This window comes from Capra hircus, chromosome 2 (assembly GCF_001704415.2).
Source record: "Capra hircus breed San Clemente chromosome 2, ASM170441v1, whole genome shotgun sequence".
In the NCBI taxonomy this organism is placed as follows: domain Eukaryota; kingdom Metazoa; phylum Chordata; class Mammalia; order Artiodactyla; family Bovidae; genus Capra; species Capra hircus.
This window is the reverse complement of record NC_030809.1, coordinates 117,121,692-117,142,638: the sequence shown is the minus strand read 5'-3', so window position 1 is coordinate 117,142,638 and position 20,947 is coordinate 117,121,692. Positions and strand designations below refer to the sequence as shown.

At 43.0% G+C, this 20,947-nt stretch overlaps 1 protein-coding gene across 1 annotated transcript in view; it reads left to right on the top strand.

Moving 5' to 3' along the window:
• PDE11A (phosphodiesterase 11A) overlaps nt 1-20,947 on the top strand; it is a 449,211-nt gene that overhangs the window by 353,231 nt on the left and 75,033 nt on the right. Inside the window, exons 11-13 of the mRNA XM_005675916.3 lie at nt 612-758; nt 1,020-1,127; nt 18,896-19,005. Coding sequence (XP_005675973.1) covers nt 612-758; nt 1,020-1,127; nt 18,896-19,005 — 365 coding nt within the window. The remainder of the gene's footprint in view (nt 1-611; nt 759-1,019; nt 1,128-18,895; nt 19,006-20,947) is intronic.

Below are 20,947 nucleotides of genomic sequence, written 5' to 3'. Positions count from 1 at the left end.
TATATTGCAAATTTATTCCTTCAATGAAACACATGCCCTCATTAATCCTCCAAACATCTCTATCCTATGAAGAAACACATTTTGCACTAGAGATGTGTTGCTAATCCCTTCCACCTTTCTGAATATACAGAACGCGTGTGTAACAAAGAGCAAGTGCGCAGCGACAGCATTTAAGGCTGCAAGAAACACGGCGGTGCTGTAGGCCCGTCCTTCCCCCGAATAGCAGCAATTAAAATTCACAGCTGCTGGCTGCCCAGATGTTTCTTGCATCCAGTGCTCCGTAATATGCATCTGAATACACTGTCTGACTGCAGTTTCAGTAAACCAGACAGCTTTGTATTCTAAAGTCAGCAGACCGGATCCAGTGTATATATTTTTTCCTGCAGATTAGCTTCCCTCTCCCTCCTCCCGTCCCCTCCTCTTCATTTGCTTGGGGCATTAGCAGTTCAGAAACAAAAGACATTTCTAGCTCAGAGTTTAGCTGTATCAGAGTGTAAGTGAAGGTCAGGTCTGATTTATGTGGCATGTCTGATAAGCAGGAGAGGAGAGCAGGATGAAGGGCTTGGAAAAGCTGGTGAACTTGGCTTGACTTATATCTTGTGCTTTTGTAGGCAGCCAACATCCCCCTGGTGTCAGAACTTGCCATCGACGACATACACTTTGATGACTTTTCTCTCGACGTTGACGCCATGATCACGGCGGCTCTTCGGATGTTCATGGAGCTGGGGATGGTACAGAAATTTAAGATTGACTATGAGGTAAGATGTTCGGTCATGGGGCTCCCAGGAGTGCACCCAAGAACAACGTGGTAGCCACTTTGAGCCTTGGGTTTCCCAAATATTCATCGGGGATGATCATGCTTTCCCTGCACACCTAGTGGGATTACTGTGGGAATCGTGTGAGATGTTTGTGGAAGGACCTCACTGTTGAGGGTTCCTCAGACATAAGGTATCATTTTGATCATGGCCCACTGCAGACACATGGAGCTGCCTGATGTAAACTTTCGCTTCCCATTTCAGACACTGTGTAGGTGGCTTCTGACAGTAAGGAAGAATTACCGAATGGTTCTGTACCACAACTGGAGACACGCCTTCAACGTGTGCCAGCTGATGTTTGCCATGTTGACTGTAAGTGTGTTCGGTGACAGTGGAAAGTCATCTGTCACTTGTGAGGACCTACTGGCTTCCCCTTCACATTCCCGTTTCTCAGACAAGCTGCCCTGTGATTAACTTTACGTTGGAACTTACCTACCCTGGTGACGGGAGTGTGTATTTCACAGCGACCTCTGAGCTTTAAGGCTGTAAAATCACTGACACCTTGGAGCAGGTGTAGTCTTTGAATGATTGCTTGAGTCTCTTTTTAATGTTTTATCTTGGGAAACTGGTTATTTATAAACAAAAGAAATGCTTGGGTTTTCAAAGCCACCTTTTTTGCAGAGAATATGGGGATGAATGACTAAACAAAGAGATCTGCTGGATAAGACCTCACAGGCTGGTGGAAAGCCAAAGAAGGGATGTGTGAACGTTACCCACAGGGACATGGGACTCCTGAGAGATGCTTATCTGGAGAAGGTCCAGGGAGGCCGTGGGAAGGAAGGAGTAGGAGTGTGTGTTCTCAGGGTTTAGGGCACACCAGGCTTCAAAGCTCTGCTCCAGGCGCTATAGCAAAGTGAAGGTGGCCAGTCTGTTTTATAGAAACAGCTGGGGCAGCTGGCCAGAGGTAAGCCTTGGAATTTAATCTAAAAGCAAATGTTTGTGGCAAAGACTAAAACAGAATCCTCTCTTCATTTCCATTTTCTGGCAAAAAACAAGGCTCATTTGGTCTTATTTCTACTTACACTGTCAAGCAATTATCAATTAAAATGGTTTCTGGCTTAAATATATTGGTTTCTTTAGCCTCAAGGTGATATATACATACATGTGTATCCATGTGCGTGTATGTAAGCATACCTGCCACACAGAAAAAGAGAAGATGAGTTTAAGATTCTCATAATGTAAATCTAAACGCCTTGCACCTTTGCACCCAGATTAAAATTTAAACCCAAAAGAGGGAACGCCCAATGACAAACATTTTCCTTTGGTCCACGTGAAGGAGGATTTCTGCTCCTTCCTCATGAAGTACTCTGCGCTCTTCCCTGCCTACTAAAATTTTGCTCATTCTTTAACATGCATTGATCTAATGCTGGTTTTCCCATGAAGTCTCCTTTTCCATAATCATCAATAATTTCAATAATCATCAGTAATCGTCAAAAATTACTTATTTCTCTGCACTGTGTCTTGTACAACACATCTTTCTTTCTGCTGTGTATCTGAAGTTAAAGATCTCTCATTCTCCTGTAAAGTAAGCAGCTTGAGGCTAAAGAAGTCATTTCTTGTTCTTGCAATAACCTTCATTTATTTGCTCAACATCTATCTGTTGAGCATGTCACCAGCACCCTGTACTCAATCCTGTACTTGGTAAGCTTTCAGCAAATTTGTGTTGGATTGATTTGAACTGAAATACACATATAGCATAAGAAGATGGGACCAAAATGTCTTCACTTTTACACTCAAGGACTTGTTTTTTTGCAGGGGTTGGGAGGGGATGGGGAGAAGGGTGTCCACAACTGCTTAAGGAGCAAGAAAAACAATCTGGAAAAACTGGACATCCCACTGTAACATACTCCATGAAAGCAGGCGGCCAGTCAAATGAGGAAGGAAGAAGCTTTGAGCAAGACCCTTAAATGTTTAAGAACCAATGTTTCGTGAAAAAAAAAAAAAAACCCTCTCATTTTACTTTTCCAAATCAGATCTCATAGACAAGTAATAAGTTTTTGTGTCCAGAGTTCATGTATATGGCTCTCAGAGGACATCCAATAAAGAAATTATTAACCTATTATTTTGGAAAACCTATGGATTTATGGTGAATCACCAAAATAAGTAAGCAGGAATCTTGTTCATTGAAGGACTGAATTATGTGAAGTGTTAGTCGCTTGTCTTGTCCAACTCTTTGCAGCCCCATGGATTGTAGTCCAACAAGCTCCTCTGTCTATGGAGTGGGTAGCCATTCCCTTCTCCAAGCAGGAAACTTGTTCAGTGAGCGATTAAAGATGTCATCAACAGAAACAGATTTTACAATAAGCCTTAACATAGTCCATCCTAAAGGAGATCAGTCCTGAATATTCATTGGAAGGACTGATGCTGAAGCTGAAACTCCAATACTTTGGCCACCTGATGGGAAGAACTGACTCATTGGAAAAGACCCTGATGCTGGGAAAGATTGAGGGCAGGAGGAGAAGGGATGACAGAGGATGAGATGGTTGGATGACATCACCGACTCGATGGACATGGGTTTGAGTAAACTCCAGGAGTTGGTGATGGACAGGGAAGCCTGGCTTGCTGCAGTCCATGGGGTTGCAAAGAGTCGGACACGACTGAGCAACTGAACTGAACTGAAAGAGCTGGGATAGAGGAAACTGGTAAGAACTGCGTGGTCAAGTGGACATTTAGGAGAAAAGGGAATTCATACCCAGTTTTCTTTAGTAAATTTTTCCACAATATGGAAAATCTTGATCCTTTTCAAGAAACAAGCAGGCAGAGCTCTCAGAATGTTACCACCATGGAGATACTTGTTCTGCCTAAATATTTCAAAGGTAGAGTTGTTTTTGCAAGTCTGCTCAGCAAACTTGAAGAGTATCACTGTTTGAGAAAGTCTGGGTTTTGTTTTTGTATTAATGCTAGCTCATAAAGAGAAGAATTTACTCTTAAAATTCTCTTGGCCAGGGGGAGAAGAGGCTAGAGGTTGAAAAATAAATGCATGACTTTGGAAAGAATACCTTGGTGAATGTTATTTTTTTCTCTTTTACACTGAATAGAATAGCCATATTTGGAAAAGATATTATTTTCTGTTCATTAAATGTTTCTGAACCAAAGGTTACCGTAGGTTGAAAATGTCAGCTTTGTCCGTAACACAAGTATTCTCCTCTCCAACTTGACCATAGTCAGACTGGTTAATCAGAATTTTTTCACTAAGAAAGTAAATATTGAGATAACAGAGATTACTTGACCAGGAGCAAAAAAAAAGTGAGCGTAATTCACTCATCAATTCTAACTTCTGAAATACGACCTTGGTAGCCAACGTAGGCAAAATGATAACCTACTTATTTCCTTGAGTGGCCTCTAAGGCTTCAGGCTTCAGGTACTCCTGAATACTGTTTCACTGTTTTGCTCTCGTCAGTGATTTTATTTCCATTCTAGTTATCTTATATTCCACTTCCACGTGTTGAATTAGAACTAAAATTCTCTATTCATATGAAAGAAAAGTTATAATTAACCCCTGGGTTCATTCAGCTGGAGTTACAGAGGTGAGAGAGCACGACGCATGTGCGCTGAATTTTCCTCTAGATGGCGCTCCAAGGCAAAGTTTCCCAGCCAGTTGCCTGGAAAGAAAGGGGGCGGATGGTGTTGATCTTGGCAACATTCCCTGAAGACGTTTCTTTTCTTCTAAGACAAGAAATACTGAGGCACGCACCCCACACTCTTTTCTTAAAAGAACCATCAGCAAGGACAGTGTGTCTGAAAAGAACCCTCCTATCAGGACAGACCTGTATTAGGGCTGTCTCCTTGCCTGCAGAGCTATTAAGTGCAAATAGTACGGCCCTCTCCTTGTGTCTTTCTGTGGGTGTGTGTTTTTCCAAGCCCATTGTCTCTAGGAATGGGAAGATGCCTATTTGTGTGTCACTGGTGAGCAAACCGTGACACAGAGTACAACAGAGCAAGCAAATTATATGTAAGAATCAGCTTCCTAACCTTTATAATCATTTCAAGTCCAGAAAATAGCTTGATTCAGAATTGTGTTTTGCAGAAGTATTCAAGCTCATGTCTAAGTAACAAAAAGGTCTTGTTTCTTTAGAAATTAAAAAGAAAAGGAGCAAACTGCATCGTCGAATAGGCAATTTGATGTATAATGGTGGAAGTTTAGTTCACTGGGAACCCTGCTAATGACTTTTTAATTTATTACAAGCCTCTGGGGTAGAATTCCAAATATTAAAATGAAAATGTATCTGTCTTATTCTTTGCTTCTAAAGAGAAATTTAGGTAGTTAAAAATTACCAAATATTTTTAATTCCTCAGATAAATGCAGTATGGAGTGCCAGTTACTATTTGCAGTTAAAACAGGGAATAAAAACCTGCAGATAGATCAAGAATAATTTTACAAATTCTCTTTATTTATAGAAGCTTGTAGAATAAATATTCCATCAAGCACATACATAATGAAAGATAATAAGCACATTTCTTATATGTACAGTGTAGACCACATAAAGGAACCGACCATGCTTTTGTTTGTATTCTGGAAAATAAAAAGGCACGTGGTGATGCCAAGGTTGCAGAGACGTTTTAAGGTTTTATAAATGATGTATGAGCTCTGACAGATTTTCCAGGGGGAAAATAACGGTTTCTTTAAGAGTCAGTATTCTTTACTATCCCATAAATGTACTCATTAGCACTTTGGGGCATGCCCTGTATCCTGTAGGGCTCAATAAAGATTCACTGAATGAGTGGATTTAGTTTAGGGTAATATTATTCAGGGAACTATGTTGCTCAGTGTCCAGTTTTTTCAAAAAACTATAAAATGATGAACAACTATCATTGCTAGAAATCTTGTTCTTTCTTCCTATCACACTAAGGTTCAGCTAGGGTTCATATAGAATATTATGATCTTGCAGAATTCACTGGATATGAAAAGAGACGAGCACATGATCACATTAAAATTGATGGCGGTGCTGGTGGCTTGGTGCTGGTGGGGAAAGGCAGTTAAACACTAATAATAACCAAGTATCGCAGCAAACACACTGACAACCTCCTGACATTTACGGGGGCTTCTTAAATATTATATGTGGAGGTAGCGCATTTAAGTCCGTATTTGGATTGTCAACAAGGTTATTTTCAGAGATAAGCCAAGTCGTTTTACTGATAATTCAAACTAGAGAGCAGAAGGGACGTTTAGGAAGAAAAATCCATCCTGTTCACTAGCTTGAGGATAATGTGCTGTCCTCTATCTGCCGTTTTCAGGGAAGTCCTTGATTTTTGAGGTAGACAATTTCTTCTGCAAGGAGATCTTAGAAACACAATTAGAATTCCTTTCCCCCTTAACCCAAAGAAGGACAGAACTAGTTGAATTTTCAAATAAAATGTTTTTGCTCTATAACAAGACTACTAATCTCAATGGAAATCTAATTTCTTTGTAGATTGTAATGTTGTAAGGTACAAAGAGATCTATGGTTTTATTCTGTAACCAACAACAAAGTAACAAACAATAATTACATTTGTAATCATCAAACATCATTTTTACATTGCATTTCCTTATCAATATAAGTAATAACTAGTTAAATTTACTTGAAAATTAATGGCAACATTATCCTAATAAAATCTGCATATTAGAAAAACCAATTCTTTGTCATGTAGGTAGACTTTGATTTCCGCTGTAACTTCAAAGAAAACACATTTTTAATTGAGGAATGGAGTGATTCTTTTATGTTTTTGCAGAATATCAGCACTGGGTGCTGTAAATTAACTAGGGAGCTAATCAATTTGAATACTGTGTCTAAATTACATTTAAGACTTCTGGCTTTTAGTCATTTAAGAAGGTTTCTATTTTTATTCTCTCTGGCCACCTCTCAGAGCTCCAGTGAGGCACTCCATGCTTCTAGCTGACACTCCCTTTATCCACATTTATTTTACAAAAGGACAAAGGCAAAGCAGCACATAATTAAGAAACTGGTGTGCTAATAATCAAACATACAATTGGGCAGAAGGATAATCCAATCCACTTCCTCAGACAGGAGAGTAACCTCCATAACTCACTTTAAGCGCTGCCATTCATGAGTTATGGGTCATTCCCTTTCCAGTGAAAATAAATTCTCCCGCACCATCAGCCAGAGCTGAGTATTTTTCTTAGGACATGTAAATTGTAAAAGTGTATGAACATAATCATGCTGGCATTTGGGGGGGAAGTGCAAGCTCTTGCCTATGGACACAGGCTTGTAAGGAAATGTGTGTGGTTTCAGGGCTGCGGTTGCCTGGTTACAATATAGGATTTTTTATTAAAGTGAATTTATTCCTGAGATTTTTACGGTGTTGGTAAACTGCTTAATCTGTCGCTCTGTATTTTATGACTCCAGCCAAATCCTGCAGGTCAGGGAGACCCGGCAGCAGAGCGATGGCCATCTATCACAGCCTCCATTTTCCACAGCTTATGACTCAGTAGTGGCACTTTCTTGAGGCTGAATGAAACCTGGCACCTAAGGGTGTCAAGCTGGGGACTTCATAAAGTTTTAATTTTTTTCACTAGTCTCATGTTCAAGTTTAGCTCAGTGATGACTAGTGAAAATTTTGGGTAAGTTTTGAAGAGGTTTCATATTCTCAAAATTCATCAGTCTGGCTTCTTTGTGGCATGTGAAGAGGACTGTCTCTCTGCACAATTGATGTTCACCAGGTGATCTTCACTCTCTGTGCTCACACACCCCATGTTCTATTCAATTCACTGGCAGTTTATCATAAAATATAAACTATATTTCTAAACACAGAAAAGCAGGCCGTCTTTATCCTCAAAAAATAATAAAGCATATTCTTAGTACTGAAAGCAAAAAAAAAACGTTAAACATCTAATATGTTTTTCCTTTTGTCTTTTTTTGAATTACAGTATACTTGCTATATGCATACATGTAGCTTTGCTTTTGTATTACCTAAATTGAAGTAAAAATTCAACTTTTAAAGGCTTATTAGATATTTACTCTTTTTTAGCATTTTTCTTTTTACCATTTGTATTTGTTTTCACACATTTTATCGAAATATGAGAGCAGAGATACATTGACTGATTTTTATTTGACCACATCATGACTTCCTGAGAATGAAATGAAGAGTATTGACAGATGCCAGAGGTTTGCTTTGAAATAGTCTGGCAAACAAACAGACCATGTGAAGGGATAAATGAATCAAGGCAGCAGAACGTGGCTTCCTGCTAAAGTTAGGTAACGAGTACTTGGGTATTCAATACAGTATTCTATTTTTCATATGTTTTTAACTTTACGAAATAGATACTTTTTTAAATTAAGATAACAAGTAGGTTAAAATTAAGTCAAGGAGGTAGTTAAAACTAACTAAAATTATTAAAGTCAATTCATTTTTTAAATTCATGCAACAAACATTTACTCAAACATATATGCTTGTACCAGTTTTGAGAGGCTTCCCTGATAGCTCAGTTGGTAAAAAATCTGCCTGCAATGCAGGAGATCTTGGTTCGGGAAGATCCCTGGAGAAGGGATAGGCTACCCATTCCAGTATTCTTGGGCTTCCCTTGTGGCTCAGCTGGTAAAGAATTCACCTGCAATGCGGGAGACCTGGGTTTGATCCATGGGTTGGGAAGATCCCCTGGAGAAGGGAAAGGCTACCCACTCCAGTATTCTGGCCTGGAGAATTCCGTGGACTGTATAGTCCGTGGGGTACCTGGCCATTTTGAGTCTTACATGAGTAAGCATTTGCTATATTATTTGAGATTCAGAGAGAAGTTATGTCCAAAACATGACTTAGATTTTGCAATTTGATAAGTGCCTTCAAGAAGCTTCTGGTTGTAAAAGTACTGAAGTGTAGACTGTAAGGTCTTCCCAACTCTGAACTTGACAAGCAAAGGATCATTGCAGACTTAAATCAGTGTTTAATCAATATTTGACTACATTCATCTTGAAAACGAAGAGAAGCAAATTTGATCAAAACTGTCCCATGCCTTGTACACCTGAAACTAACACAAGATTGTAAATAAACTATACTCCAATAAAAAACAAAAACAAAACCCCCCAAGCTATCCTCCCAGGTAAACCCAAGCTATCCTCCCATGGAAACTAGACAAACTACAACTGGTTTGTATTTTATCACATGCTTTGGTAAAGGAGCCGTGTAAACATGGTGTTGGTTGGTGGTCCCCTAACAACGGGAAAGGTTCTGGTTTCTGGACCTCAAAATAGGACTGAAGTGCCGTTTCTTCAGCCTGGCAGATCCAATTATTGGCAGACAAACATTACTGTAAACAGCAATCTAGATCTAGATTTCGATGCAGTCTAGATCTAAATCTAGGTGCAACCACTTATCCAGCAGGGTTTCTTCTTTAACAGGGTATTTACGTTTTGGCTGTGCTGGGTCTTCCTCGCTGTGCGGCCTTTTCTCCAGCTGTGGTGACCGGGGCCTCCTCTCTGATTGTGGTGCACAGGTTTCTCCTTGCAGTGGCTTGTCTTGTGTGGCAGAATGTGGGTCCTAGGGCACGCGGGCTTCCGTAGCTGCAGCTCCTAGGCTCCAGAGTACAGGCTCCATAATTGTGGTGCTCAGTAACTGCGGTGCATGGGCTTAGTTGTTTCGTAGCATGTGGGATATTCCAGGGATTGAACCCAAGTCTCCTGGATTGGCAGGTGAATTCTTTACCACTGAGCCACCAGGGAAGCTCTCAAGTAAGGCTTTTTCCCCTCCACAATGGAAGATTGCGTTGTGAATACCTGTTACGCTCCCTCTGAGCTTTCATCACCCACTGTCTCTTGTTGGCAAAGAGAGGATCTATTTTAAAAAGAAGATAGGATATGGCATCAAGTATAAATTCATTCATAAGCACTCCTGGTAAGCAAGTGAAAGCTACTTCCGTCTGAAAGCTTGAGAAAGTCCTCTGCTTAAAACCAATGCTTTGGAGCAAATTGAACAGGTTAGTATCCATCAACCTGCCCCCAGGATTTACATGTTATACACGCATGTGTGTGTGCTCCGTCATGTCCGACTCTTTGCAACCACATGGACTACCAGACTCCTCTGTCCATGGAATTCTTCAGGCAAGAATACTGGAATGGGTTGCCATTTCCTCATCTAGGGGATCTTTGCAACACAAGGATCAAACCCACATCTCTTGTATTGGCAGGCAGGTTAAGCCCTGACATTGAAAGGTGGCCATTCCATCTTGAAGCAGAAAATAGAGTCCCAAAAAGAAGCATGCTGGCTTGGCTGCAAATGCCTGTGAAGCCCAAACACGTGCCTTAACAATTCTTTTATTATTCTGATCCACTCAGCTGGGATGTGAGCTGAATTGGGAGGGTGATTGAGGCACCATTCTCACAGAACCTTCCATCCTTGGTTAGGAGATCTAAGTTTCACGGACAGACACCACATGTGATGGATGACCTAGCACAGCTGGACCAGCCATCAGCATTGCAGTCTGGGGTGTTCTTTGGAAGACCTGAGCACTCTGTATGTGGCATTTACATTGAAACCCTCAATGAAACGAGCACTCTTTGGCTACAGTAAATTTGATTTTAATTACCAAACAAAGGCCCCAGACAGGGCCCCTGCAACACTACTGCCGCTGCTGCTAAGTTACTTCAGTCGTGTCCGACTCTGTGCAACCCCATAGACGGCAGCCCACCAGACTCTGCCATCCCTGGGATTCTCCAGGCAAGAACACTGGAGTGGGTTGCCATTTCCTTCTCCACTGCACACCAGAAATTAAGAAATACCAGAAATTAAATGCTGCCTTTCAGCCTCAAGCTCACATCACTCCTGGGGTATGAAGTCATGTTTAGATCAGTTGAGACATGATGACACAATTAGGGATATGGCATGCAGAGTCTTCTAGAGGAGGCACTTCCTTGAGAATGCGCATTCTTCAGAACGCCTCGGAATGGTCTGAGTGGCCCTCTTTGCTCTTCTTATTCAGAAGAAAGAAAGATGAAGAGAAGAAAGATTCTACAGAAGCCCTTCACTTTCTCTCTCAGCCTCAGCCAGTGTGCTGATGGCTCTATGGCAGTGCCTGTCACCAGCATCCACGGAGGAGCAGTTGAGCCGAGGACCTTCTGGGACTATCAGGAATTTCCAGTACATCACTGGATTCCCTCCCTCTTGGTCCATCACCTGCCAGATCTCAGAATCAATAGGATGAACCTGGGAACTTTCTCATCATTCAGTACCTCTCACAGCTGAGTTCAAGAAGAAACACGAAGGCAGAATTCTGGCATCACCTTCTCAGATTCCCGCGCTGTGGCCACACAGGTGACGAGGGTCACGCAGACCACGATGCACCATCTCCAGAAACAAAGCAGGAGCGGCCAGCCACTTTCTCCATCGCTTTCTTCCACAGACTGCCACCGGCATTGTGATATGAATAGCTTCTCACTAGAAAAGGGGCATTGTTCTGGTGGGCGCAGGCACGACCAGACTATACACACGACAAGAGCCAGACAGGCCTGTCTTCTTCAGGGCTCTGTTCTAGCCTGCAAAGGAGTACCTGCTGAATCAACATTTGCTCAGTGAATGAATGAATGGACACTTTTTAGGATGTCATGATTTTATTCCAAGCTAGGACAGGTTGATGAGACATGGGCTTATTTCTAAAACAAACAAAAAAAAGGATTTACACATACAGATTTTGGAGTGGGTAGCCTATCCCTTCTCCAGTGGATCTTCCCGACCCAGGAATAGAACCAGGATCTGCTGCATTGCAGGCAGATTCTTTACCAACTGAGCTATCAGGGAAGCCCTACACATACACAATGTATATATATTCTAATGAATAAACATTCTTTAAGGAAATTTGCAGCACAAAGGAAAAAATCTAAAGTCACCTCTGATCCCACTACTAGTAACATTTTGAGGTACATCCTGACAGTCTTTTTCTATGAATGTATTAAGACATTTTGTAAAGTTGGGTGGTTGTACACAAACCATTGTCTCTTTCTTTTCTTTCTAAACCTCATTTAAAATCACTGTATATTATTAGCCACATCTTGATGCACCAGAGCTGTGTTTGGCTCAAGATGTCCAGTGGCTCTGCACTATTAACCTCTTACGATTCAAGAATAAACATCCATTGTTGAAAGTTCCCTGGTGACCTAGGGATTAGGATTCTGGGCTTTCACTGCCTTTGGCTCACATTCAGTTCCTTACTGGGGACCTGAGACCCCCCCAAGCTGCGTGCTGTGGCCAGAAACAGACGATAAAGAATAACCCTCGTGGTGGACTAAAGCACCCTCCAAGTGATTCCTGAATATCCTCCCGTCATTCTATTATTACAAAGGTCTTTGAAAGCTGTACAGCTGCACATACACTCTCACCTTTGTGGCTGGGTTGCACAGGGAGGACACAGACTCGGGAGTCAGGTAGCCTAGAGTCTAACCTTGTCTCCGTTTCATTGCAGTGGTGTAGTCTGTTGCTTCGACATCTTCTTCTGTAAAATGGGAGAGATGAGAACAGCTTCTCCTTCAGAGAATTCTTGTAAAGATTAGACTTGTAAGGATTAGATGGGTTAAGGTATCTGAGGGTTTAGAACAGTGCCTGGCACATACTAAATACTATAGAAGGGATATCTGTTGTCAGTATTATCCCAAGCCTCTTTTCTCAGATAGATCAATTACTTAACACACACTAGGGTTGGTTGCTCAGTTGTGTCTGACTCTGCGACCCCATAGACTGTGGCCCACCAGGCTCCTGTTTCCATGGAGAATTCTTCAGACAAGAATACTGCAGTAGGTAGCCATTCCCTTCTCCAGGGGATCTTCCTGATCCAAGGATCAAACCCAGGTCTCCTGCATTGCAGGTGGATTCTTTACCATCTGAACCACTAGGAAACCCACTAAGAACTGAGCATTTTTGTCAAATGAGTGAAGAAGCCTCTATAGCACCACCTAATGTTATTATGGCTGTTGTTTTTTATACTTCTGGATTCTACAGAGCCACAGGTGTTAGTCGCTCAGTCGTGTCTGACTTTGTGACCCCACAAACTGCAGCCCACTAGGCTCTTTTGTCCATGAAATTCTCAGGCAAGAATACTGGACTGGGTTGTCATTCCCTTCTCCAGGGGGTCCTCCTGACCCAAGGATCAAACCCGGGTCTCCTGCATTGCTGGCAGACTCTTTACCACTGAGCCACCCACAAAGCCCCACAGAGTCAAAAAGCAACTGTCAGTTTCCCTCTGCGCATCATGTTCCTCTGACTCCACACAGGATCAGCTTTGCCATGGCAGCATAGCCTCACCGGTTTGAATTCTGTGTTGACTGAATGGCAGGAAATCACTGGCTAGTTTAAGAAACACTTCAACTCAGTCTTACTGTTTGGGTCCTTGAGAGTCCCAGTGATTATATGCTCAAGTGGTTGGGGGCAGGGTTACCCCAGCATGCGTCTAACCCAGCAGAGGACTGTTCCAGGAGACCTGCTCAGAGGGTCGTGACAGGCTTTTCTGGAGAGGGTGACATGGAAGCTAGCTCTGTATGCCTTGGTTATCTTTTTACTTGCTGCTACTGCTAAGTCACTTCAGTCGTGTCCGACTCTGTGCAACCCCATGGACCGCAGCCCACCAGGCTCCCCCGTCCCTGGGGTTCTCCAGGCAAGAACACTGGAGTGGGTTGCCATTTCCTTCTCCAATGCATGAAAGTGAAAAGTGAAAGTGAAGTCGTTCAGTCGTGTCCGACCCTCAGCGACCCCATGGACTATAGCCTTCCAGGCTCCTCCATCCATGGGATTTTCCAGGCAAGAGTACTGGAGTGGGGTGCCATTGCCTTCTCCGATCTTTTTACTTAGATATATGATATTCTCTGCTTTACATTTCTGATATGGGCCATGAGGGAATACAGGTGAGAGGGTAGAGTAAAATAATGGTCAACAAAACTCATTATTGGATAATGGGTAGTTAGTTACTGGATCAGTAGCAACAAACGTATCATTTTATTTGAAAATAAAAATAGAATTAAGCATAGGAGAAACACATTAAAATGTACTTCCTGCTGCCACTGTGTTCTCTTTTGAAAGTATATTGTCTTCAGCAGGCAGCTGACTTTTTCTCCCCAGTGTGTGTCAAGTGTAGGTTAGAATGGATAGGACTAGAAAGAAGATGGATGGGGTGGGGGAGGGGCAATGGACACTCAGTGGCAGGTGGGCACATCTCAGGGCTGACGACCCTCAGAAACCATTTACCAGGCAGCGTTAAATCACAGTCAAGAGATAGGTACTGCTTCAGTAACTCAGGTATCACAGCCAAGAGAGGTAAATATGCTGCGTGTGACTGTGCTGTACTTCAGGGATTCTTTATTGGGGGGACCTAGAGGTGGGCTCCATGGCCTTTGAACACCATGAAGTTATAGAATAATTTCTAGGAAGAAGGCCCATGGCTTTTATTAAATTCTCAAAAATATCCATGATACAAATAGTCTAAGAGCTAGATGCTGGATTTCCAAGAAGGGGGCGGGGTCGTCGGCTGTGTAAGACCTTAAAGTATATTCCAACAGAGTATACAATGGGTGATAACTGATGGCTTAAAAATGATTCCGGATTTTGAACTTGAGTCTGTTACATGGCATTCGATTTTATCTTCTAATTAAATTTCTAGTTGAATTATCTTATGTTGACATTATTCCGTCTCTATTCTTGCTGTTCCAGTTCATCAGCTTGTTCTAAACAGCAGCATTTTCACAGGCAACAATCTCTCTAAATTTCAGCACATCTTCATCGTGTTTACAGCACTGATTTCCAGAATACAGTATAAGTACTGCATGCTTGATAGACTTTCAGGATTTGCTTTAATGGCAACCCACTCCAGTGTTCTTGCCTGGAGAATCCCAGGGACGGGGGAGCCTGGTGGGCTGCCGTCTATGGGGTCGCACAGAGTCGGACACGACTGAAGCGACTTAGCAGCAGCAGCAGCAGCAGCAGCAGCAAGATCCAAACCCAGTGAAACTGTCTTACAGTTTCAAGATGACGGAGAAAGACATTTGCATCCCTTTCAAAAAACACCCCCCAGATAACAAGGAGAGTAAGAAATGGACACAAATTCCACTGTTTTCATCGGAGGAGGATGATTTGTAGATTAACAAAGAAAAGGAAGGTCCAACCCAAACGCCTTCAGGGTGAGAGAGTAGAGGAAGGGTACACATGAGAACCAGTACTCTCCTAGAAACTGTCACAGCTCAGGAACTAGAAGGATCAGACGCCACAGAAATGGGGTGAGTGGAAGTGAGGGATGAGGAAAACACTGAGCCCCCATATTTCTATCCCCTCTCCCTGTAGTCCAAGAACTACTCTCTTCCCTTGTCTATGCAAGAAGCCAGAGTGTTTGCCAGAGAAACTGAGCCCCAGACTTGGGAACACCAGTAAAAGAAACGTTAGGTGAGACGCACCTTGAAAGGAAGAGAATGAAGTGAAAGTCTCCATCTCGAGGGTGAGAAGCTACATACCCTTTTCTCAGAATTCCAACACCTGTATTTATGCTCCTTCTGAGCAACAGACTGGAAAATCCAGAAGAAGTGTTCAGAGTCTCTACACTGGCATGTGGGGGTCTATAGCAGGACCACCTGGCTGTGTGCTCAGCAGTGATGAGATCAGCCATGTGTAGATACCATCTCCATGCATGGGTGTGTGGTGAACGTGGACTCCCATGCGTAAGTGGACGACCAGGGATAGCAGGCATTTGAGGAAACCACCACAGAGATAAGGAGTTCAGAAGAAATAGGCAATTCAGGGAACAGAAGAGAATTTCAAAGCAGTTATAATCAATATCTTCAAAAGAGAAGAGACCGTAATGCATCCATGTAAGAAGAATAGTATGCTGTTAGAAAAGGAGCAGCAGGCAGCAAAATGCTAGTAAATTTAAAAGATTCTTACTCCTGGAAAGTAAGAGGAGAAAAGTCAACATGAGCAATGGGAAAGAAGAAATGGAAAATAAGGAAACGAATATAAGAAGTCCAATGTCAAACCAATCGGAGTGCCATTCAAACAGGACAGAAAAAATAATGAAGTCGAAATTATTAAGGGGAAAAAAAAAGATGACAAGAATATTGTACCGAAGAAAATGAGCCTTCACATTGAAAAGGTTACCAAGCAATGATGAGGAAAAGTCCCAAACCAAAGAAGATTTTTGTGAAATTGGCAAACCCCAGGCATAGAAGATTCTAAAAGAGAGAAAATCAAGTATCAGTCAAAGGATTAGGAACAAGAATGGTTTATGCTTCGCTAAGGCAACTTTGGAAGTTAGGAAAGAATAGAGCAGTCCTTCAAAATTCTGAGTGAAAATGTTGCAACCTAGAATTGTTAGGCAAGCCAATAATTGAGTAGCAGAATAGATTAAAGACATTTCAGTTGTACAAAGCCTTAAAATAAAAATCAACTTTCTCAGTGTTAAAGAAGTATTAACATCCTTTCTCATGAAGATACTGGCCGATATGTTCCCACAAACTGAGAGAGGAAACAAGGAAAGAGAGAAATGTGGGATGCAGAAGACAGGAAGCCAACCCCAGGAGGGGGACGCTGGCAGCAGGGGGACGCTGGCAGCAGACACGAGAATCCTGGCCAAATGTCAGCACTGGGCCAAAGCAGGGAACCCCAGGACAGGAAGGGACCTGTCAAAGGTGCAACTGTTCAGAGTTATGTAGGATGTAAGTCGACTTAGATGTTAAAAGAAATCTTGACTCCAGGAAGCTAAACATCTACATAACAAAGGATATAATAATTGGATACTGAGTGAATAATATTTAGAGTTTGATCATCAGGTAGGCACTTTCTGAGACCCAGGGCACTTAAGTTTCTTTGTGCCTCATTTTCCTCACCTTAACTGGCAGATAATAATAGTTCCTACCTGTTATGAGAAGTAAGTTGTTGTTGTTCAGTCACGCAGTCGTATCTGACTCTTTGCGACCCCATGGACTGCAGCACGCCAAGCCTCCCTGTCCCTCACTGTCTCCTGGAGTTTGACAAGTTCATGTTCATTGCATAGGTGATGCCATCCAGCCATCTCATCCTCTCACACTCTATTCTCCTGCCCTCAATCTTTCCCAGCATCAGGGACTTTTCCATTGAGTCGTCTGTTCACATCAGATGACCAAAATACTGGAGCTTCAGCTTCAGCGTCAGTCCTTCCAGTGACTATTCGGGGTTGATCTCCCTTAAGGCTGACTAGCTTAATCTCCTTGCTGTCCAAGGTACTTTCAGGAGTCTTCTCCAGCACCACAGTTTGAAGGCATCAATTCTTTGGTGTTCTACCTTCTTTACGGTCCAGCTTTCACAACCGTATGTGACCACTGGGAAGACTGTTGCCTTGAGTATATGGACCTTCGTCTCGGCTTTTCTTTGTTTATGCAAAAGTAGGAAGTCAAAATATACCTGGAGTAACAGGCAAGTTTGGCCTTGGAGAACAAAATGAAGCAGGGCAAAGGTTAACTGAATTCTGCCAAAAGAATGCACTAGTCACAGCAAATATCCTTTTGCAATAACACAAGAGACAACTTTACACACAGACATCTCCAAATGGTCAATACTGAAATCATATTACATTATTTGTAGCCAAAGATGTAGAAGTATGTTAAATGGTTACGGTTCTCTTAGGACAGTGTCTGGCACACAGGAAGGACTATAGTCACATGGGAAACCCCTGAATAACCAAGGGCTAATGATGTGCACCTACTATACAGTAATATGGAGGAAAATACCTACCAAACTAGACCAAAAAAAGAAAATGGAAAGTGCTTGCCTTTGGGAATCAGGATAGGGGAAGGATGAGGGACTATTGGTTTTGGTTCTAAGTTTCTAACTACAATTGAATTTTTTAAAACTATTGCAAGTAATGCCTTCAATAAAATAAAATTAACTTAAAACCAATAGCCAGCTCTGAATTTTAAAATGAAGGACACACACAGCTTAGATTATGGACTACTTTATCCTGCCCAGATAGTTTATAAACATTCCTATTTGCTATGCAGATGAAATTATATGTATTTCTAATGTAGAAATCTTTTAAAATAAAGCTGTCGACACAGAAACTTTCTTATTCAGTTATTTCTACAACAAAAACATAATTAACTAAAAAACAAAGTGTTCTTTGCTATAAGAGAACTGTCTTACGGATATTAGCTGGTGATCCTAGATGTGGAGGAAAAACGCAGATGAAAACAGAAGCAGTTTGAACTCTACCCTTCCCCTTCTCCTGCCCTCTGATAAAGATTTTAATAAGTACTGAACAGGGAGGCTTACAAGCTGAAGAGGAGGAGGCAGAAAGGCCTTAGATCAAGCAAATGCATAGCCCTGCATTTCTATAAGTTCCCTTTCTCCTCGAAGCTAATGAAAGGCCAGCAGGAATCAGAGAAGCACTGCTGCTCCTGGTTGTGTAATTACACCACCCTGCTCCCCAAAGATATCACACCACACCTACGCATTTCACAAGCAAGCTGCCCGAGGATCGGAAAGAGCTGCACGTGATGGATCCTCCACCTGATCCGACGTCTGGGTCGCCTAGTCCTCTGCCACATTCTAGTTTTCAAGACAGGCCCTGCTTATCTGAAATTTCACCTGTCCTCCAAGCTCATGTGAATTAAGGTATTTATAAGATAACTTCTAGAATATTTATCATGTAACAATTTGAGTACTTCTGAGTTGCTTTTTCTAATAGATACACACACACATATTTTTAGAGGCATTTTCTCTTGCCTACTTTCATTTAAATGGCATCTGGTGGCTACATCACTCAGTTCTAAACTCACAGCCCCCTCTCTCTCCCTAACCCTAGATGCTCATCATTTTGAAATGTCAAATCACAAAACACATTTTGCTCCAGGCCTTTGCCAGACTGTCACTGTATCTAGACAGCGCAGCTTCTTCTCCAAAAAGGGAACGAAATAGTCTGAACTCTGTCCTGGTGTGCCAGCCAGGGCGGGCCACCATGCCGGCTAATTCATCACCGCGGGGACCCTGGGCTGTGCAACCAACCACCCAACTCACTAGTCGAAGGGGTGGCAGTTAATCATTCCCTTAAATGATGTGGGTATGACAGCAGAGCTGACGGTTGCTCAGCAGACGAGCCTCGGCCTTCCTCCCTGCCGCGAGCAGTGACTGTGGCCATTCTCCCCTCTTCCCAGACCGCCGGGTTTCAAGAGATTCTGACCGAGGTGGAAATTTTAGCGGTGATTGTGGGATGCCTGTGTCATGACCTCGACCACAGGGGAACCAACAATGCCTTCCAAGCTAAGTAAGTGTTCTAATTGTTGTTATTTTAACGCATTTGCCTTTCTGTTCGGAGCCAAAGGTGACGCGCGCGCTAAAGAGTAAAGCATTAATTTCTGGCGTCTGAGGCCAAGGCCACGCAGGCCTGGGCGCGGGTGTCACGGGGCTCATCCATCTTTATAATTCCTTATTCCTCTTTTAATTGCAAATTTGCCCTTCATGTCATGCTTGTTGATTTGGTCTGTCTCTGTTGACCTCAGTCGGATAACAAAGCGCAGATTTTTAAAGGGCCTATTTTTTTTTTTTCCTCCCAGAATGTTTGCCTTCATGGGATCATAAGGTTTCTTGGATTTGCTACCCTGGAAGTCTGGTTTTGAGACTATTAAAATAAAAGTGGAAATTTTATGAAACAAAAGATCTCCTCCTTCCCCAGTAGAATTTCTTCCAGGTTCTTTTGATGTCGGGTATTGTATAAACTGCAGTGAAATGGAGTGACATTGGAGGAGGAAGAGGGTCTCTGTCCCTGCCAAACCTCATCCCACAGAAAGGTGGGAACAAGCCAAGCAGCTCCACCAACACAGGGGAGGTGGAGGTGCACACACTGGGCGTGGACAGAGCGGTCTGTCCCTGAGCAAGCAGGACAGGTTCAGGAGGCCACTGCTTGGCGGCTCCACTGGCACCAAGGCCGCAGAACTCACTGGTGCTGGAAATAAAACCCAACCCAGGTCTCCTGGCTCTCGTATTCAGGTTCCAGTTTAACGTGCTTTTTACTACCTGTCTGCAAACAACGTGATAGGGGACTTCAGAGGCTTGAGGGAAAAACATTTGGGGATGGAGAGACTAAGGAATCTTCAACGAAGAGGTAAGATCAGCTTTCAGGTGACCAGTTTCCAAGCCCCCAGAGCAGGTCTTCCTCTGTGATCTGAAACCCCAGCGGCCCACAGTGTGTCAGTAGGGACCTTTCAGCTCACCACTTGTTTTTTCCCCTGTAATACCTACATACTAAGGCCTTGGAGCCCTGGGCCCTTTTACTCGCTCCTGATCTAGCAGGTGAGTATCGACTTTGTGACCTTTATCCATCCTGAATGCAGAAGCCCATCGTTTCCACCTGCTCTCTGCCATGTCCTGCAATTTCCAGACCCTCTTACCTTTCTGTGACAGCCACACTGCAAAAACTCAGCCCTGGCTCAGTCTAACAATTCAAGCTTCTTGCTCTTCTGTCCAGACTTTTAAAGGCTTTGGGAGAAAGTGTCACAGCTGTGAGCCTGAGGCATACCGAATAGGTACTCTCCCAACTCAGCTAGGGGCTCAGAACTCCCCACCAGCCTCTTTGGGCCCCTAGGCAGCTCCATCCCCCATTCTGATCAGCAGTTATAGAAACCAAAATGTTCCTCCTCCTAAACCACCTTCTATTCTACCACCTCCCCCAATGCCACTCAGCAGATCACCTTGCCTCCCCCTTCACTGAGAAAATTGAGGCCATCAATCGAGAACTCCCTCAATTTCCTCCCCTGCCACGAACGAACTTATCTGTCTGGCCCCATCCTTTCCTCCTTCCCTCCTATCTCTGTGAAAAGGCTGTCCCTCCTCGTGTCTGAGGCTAATCCTTCCACCTCAGTGTTGGATCCCTTCCTCCCTCCCTCCTCCAGGACCTTGCTCCATCCATCTTCCTCTCTCTGCCCTGTATCTCCCACCCTATTAATATGAACAGTTCTCCCTGTCTTGAAAAACCCACTTCCATCCCTGCTTCTCGCTCGAGCTTCTGCTCCCTTTCTCTTCTTTCCTTTCCAGCCAGTCTTCTTGGAAACTTGTCTGTTCCTGTCTTCACTTCCCTCCCACACAGCTTCCAGGTCTGCCCGCCAGGGGAGCAGCCCTCAGTAATGCCACCAAAGGCCCCTTTTCCCAAAGCCATAGGACAATCTTCCGGTCCTTTCTTGATCCTTCTTGCCATCACACTGTTTGTGATG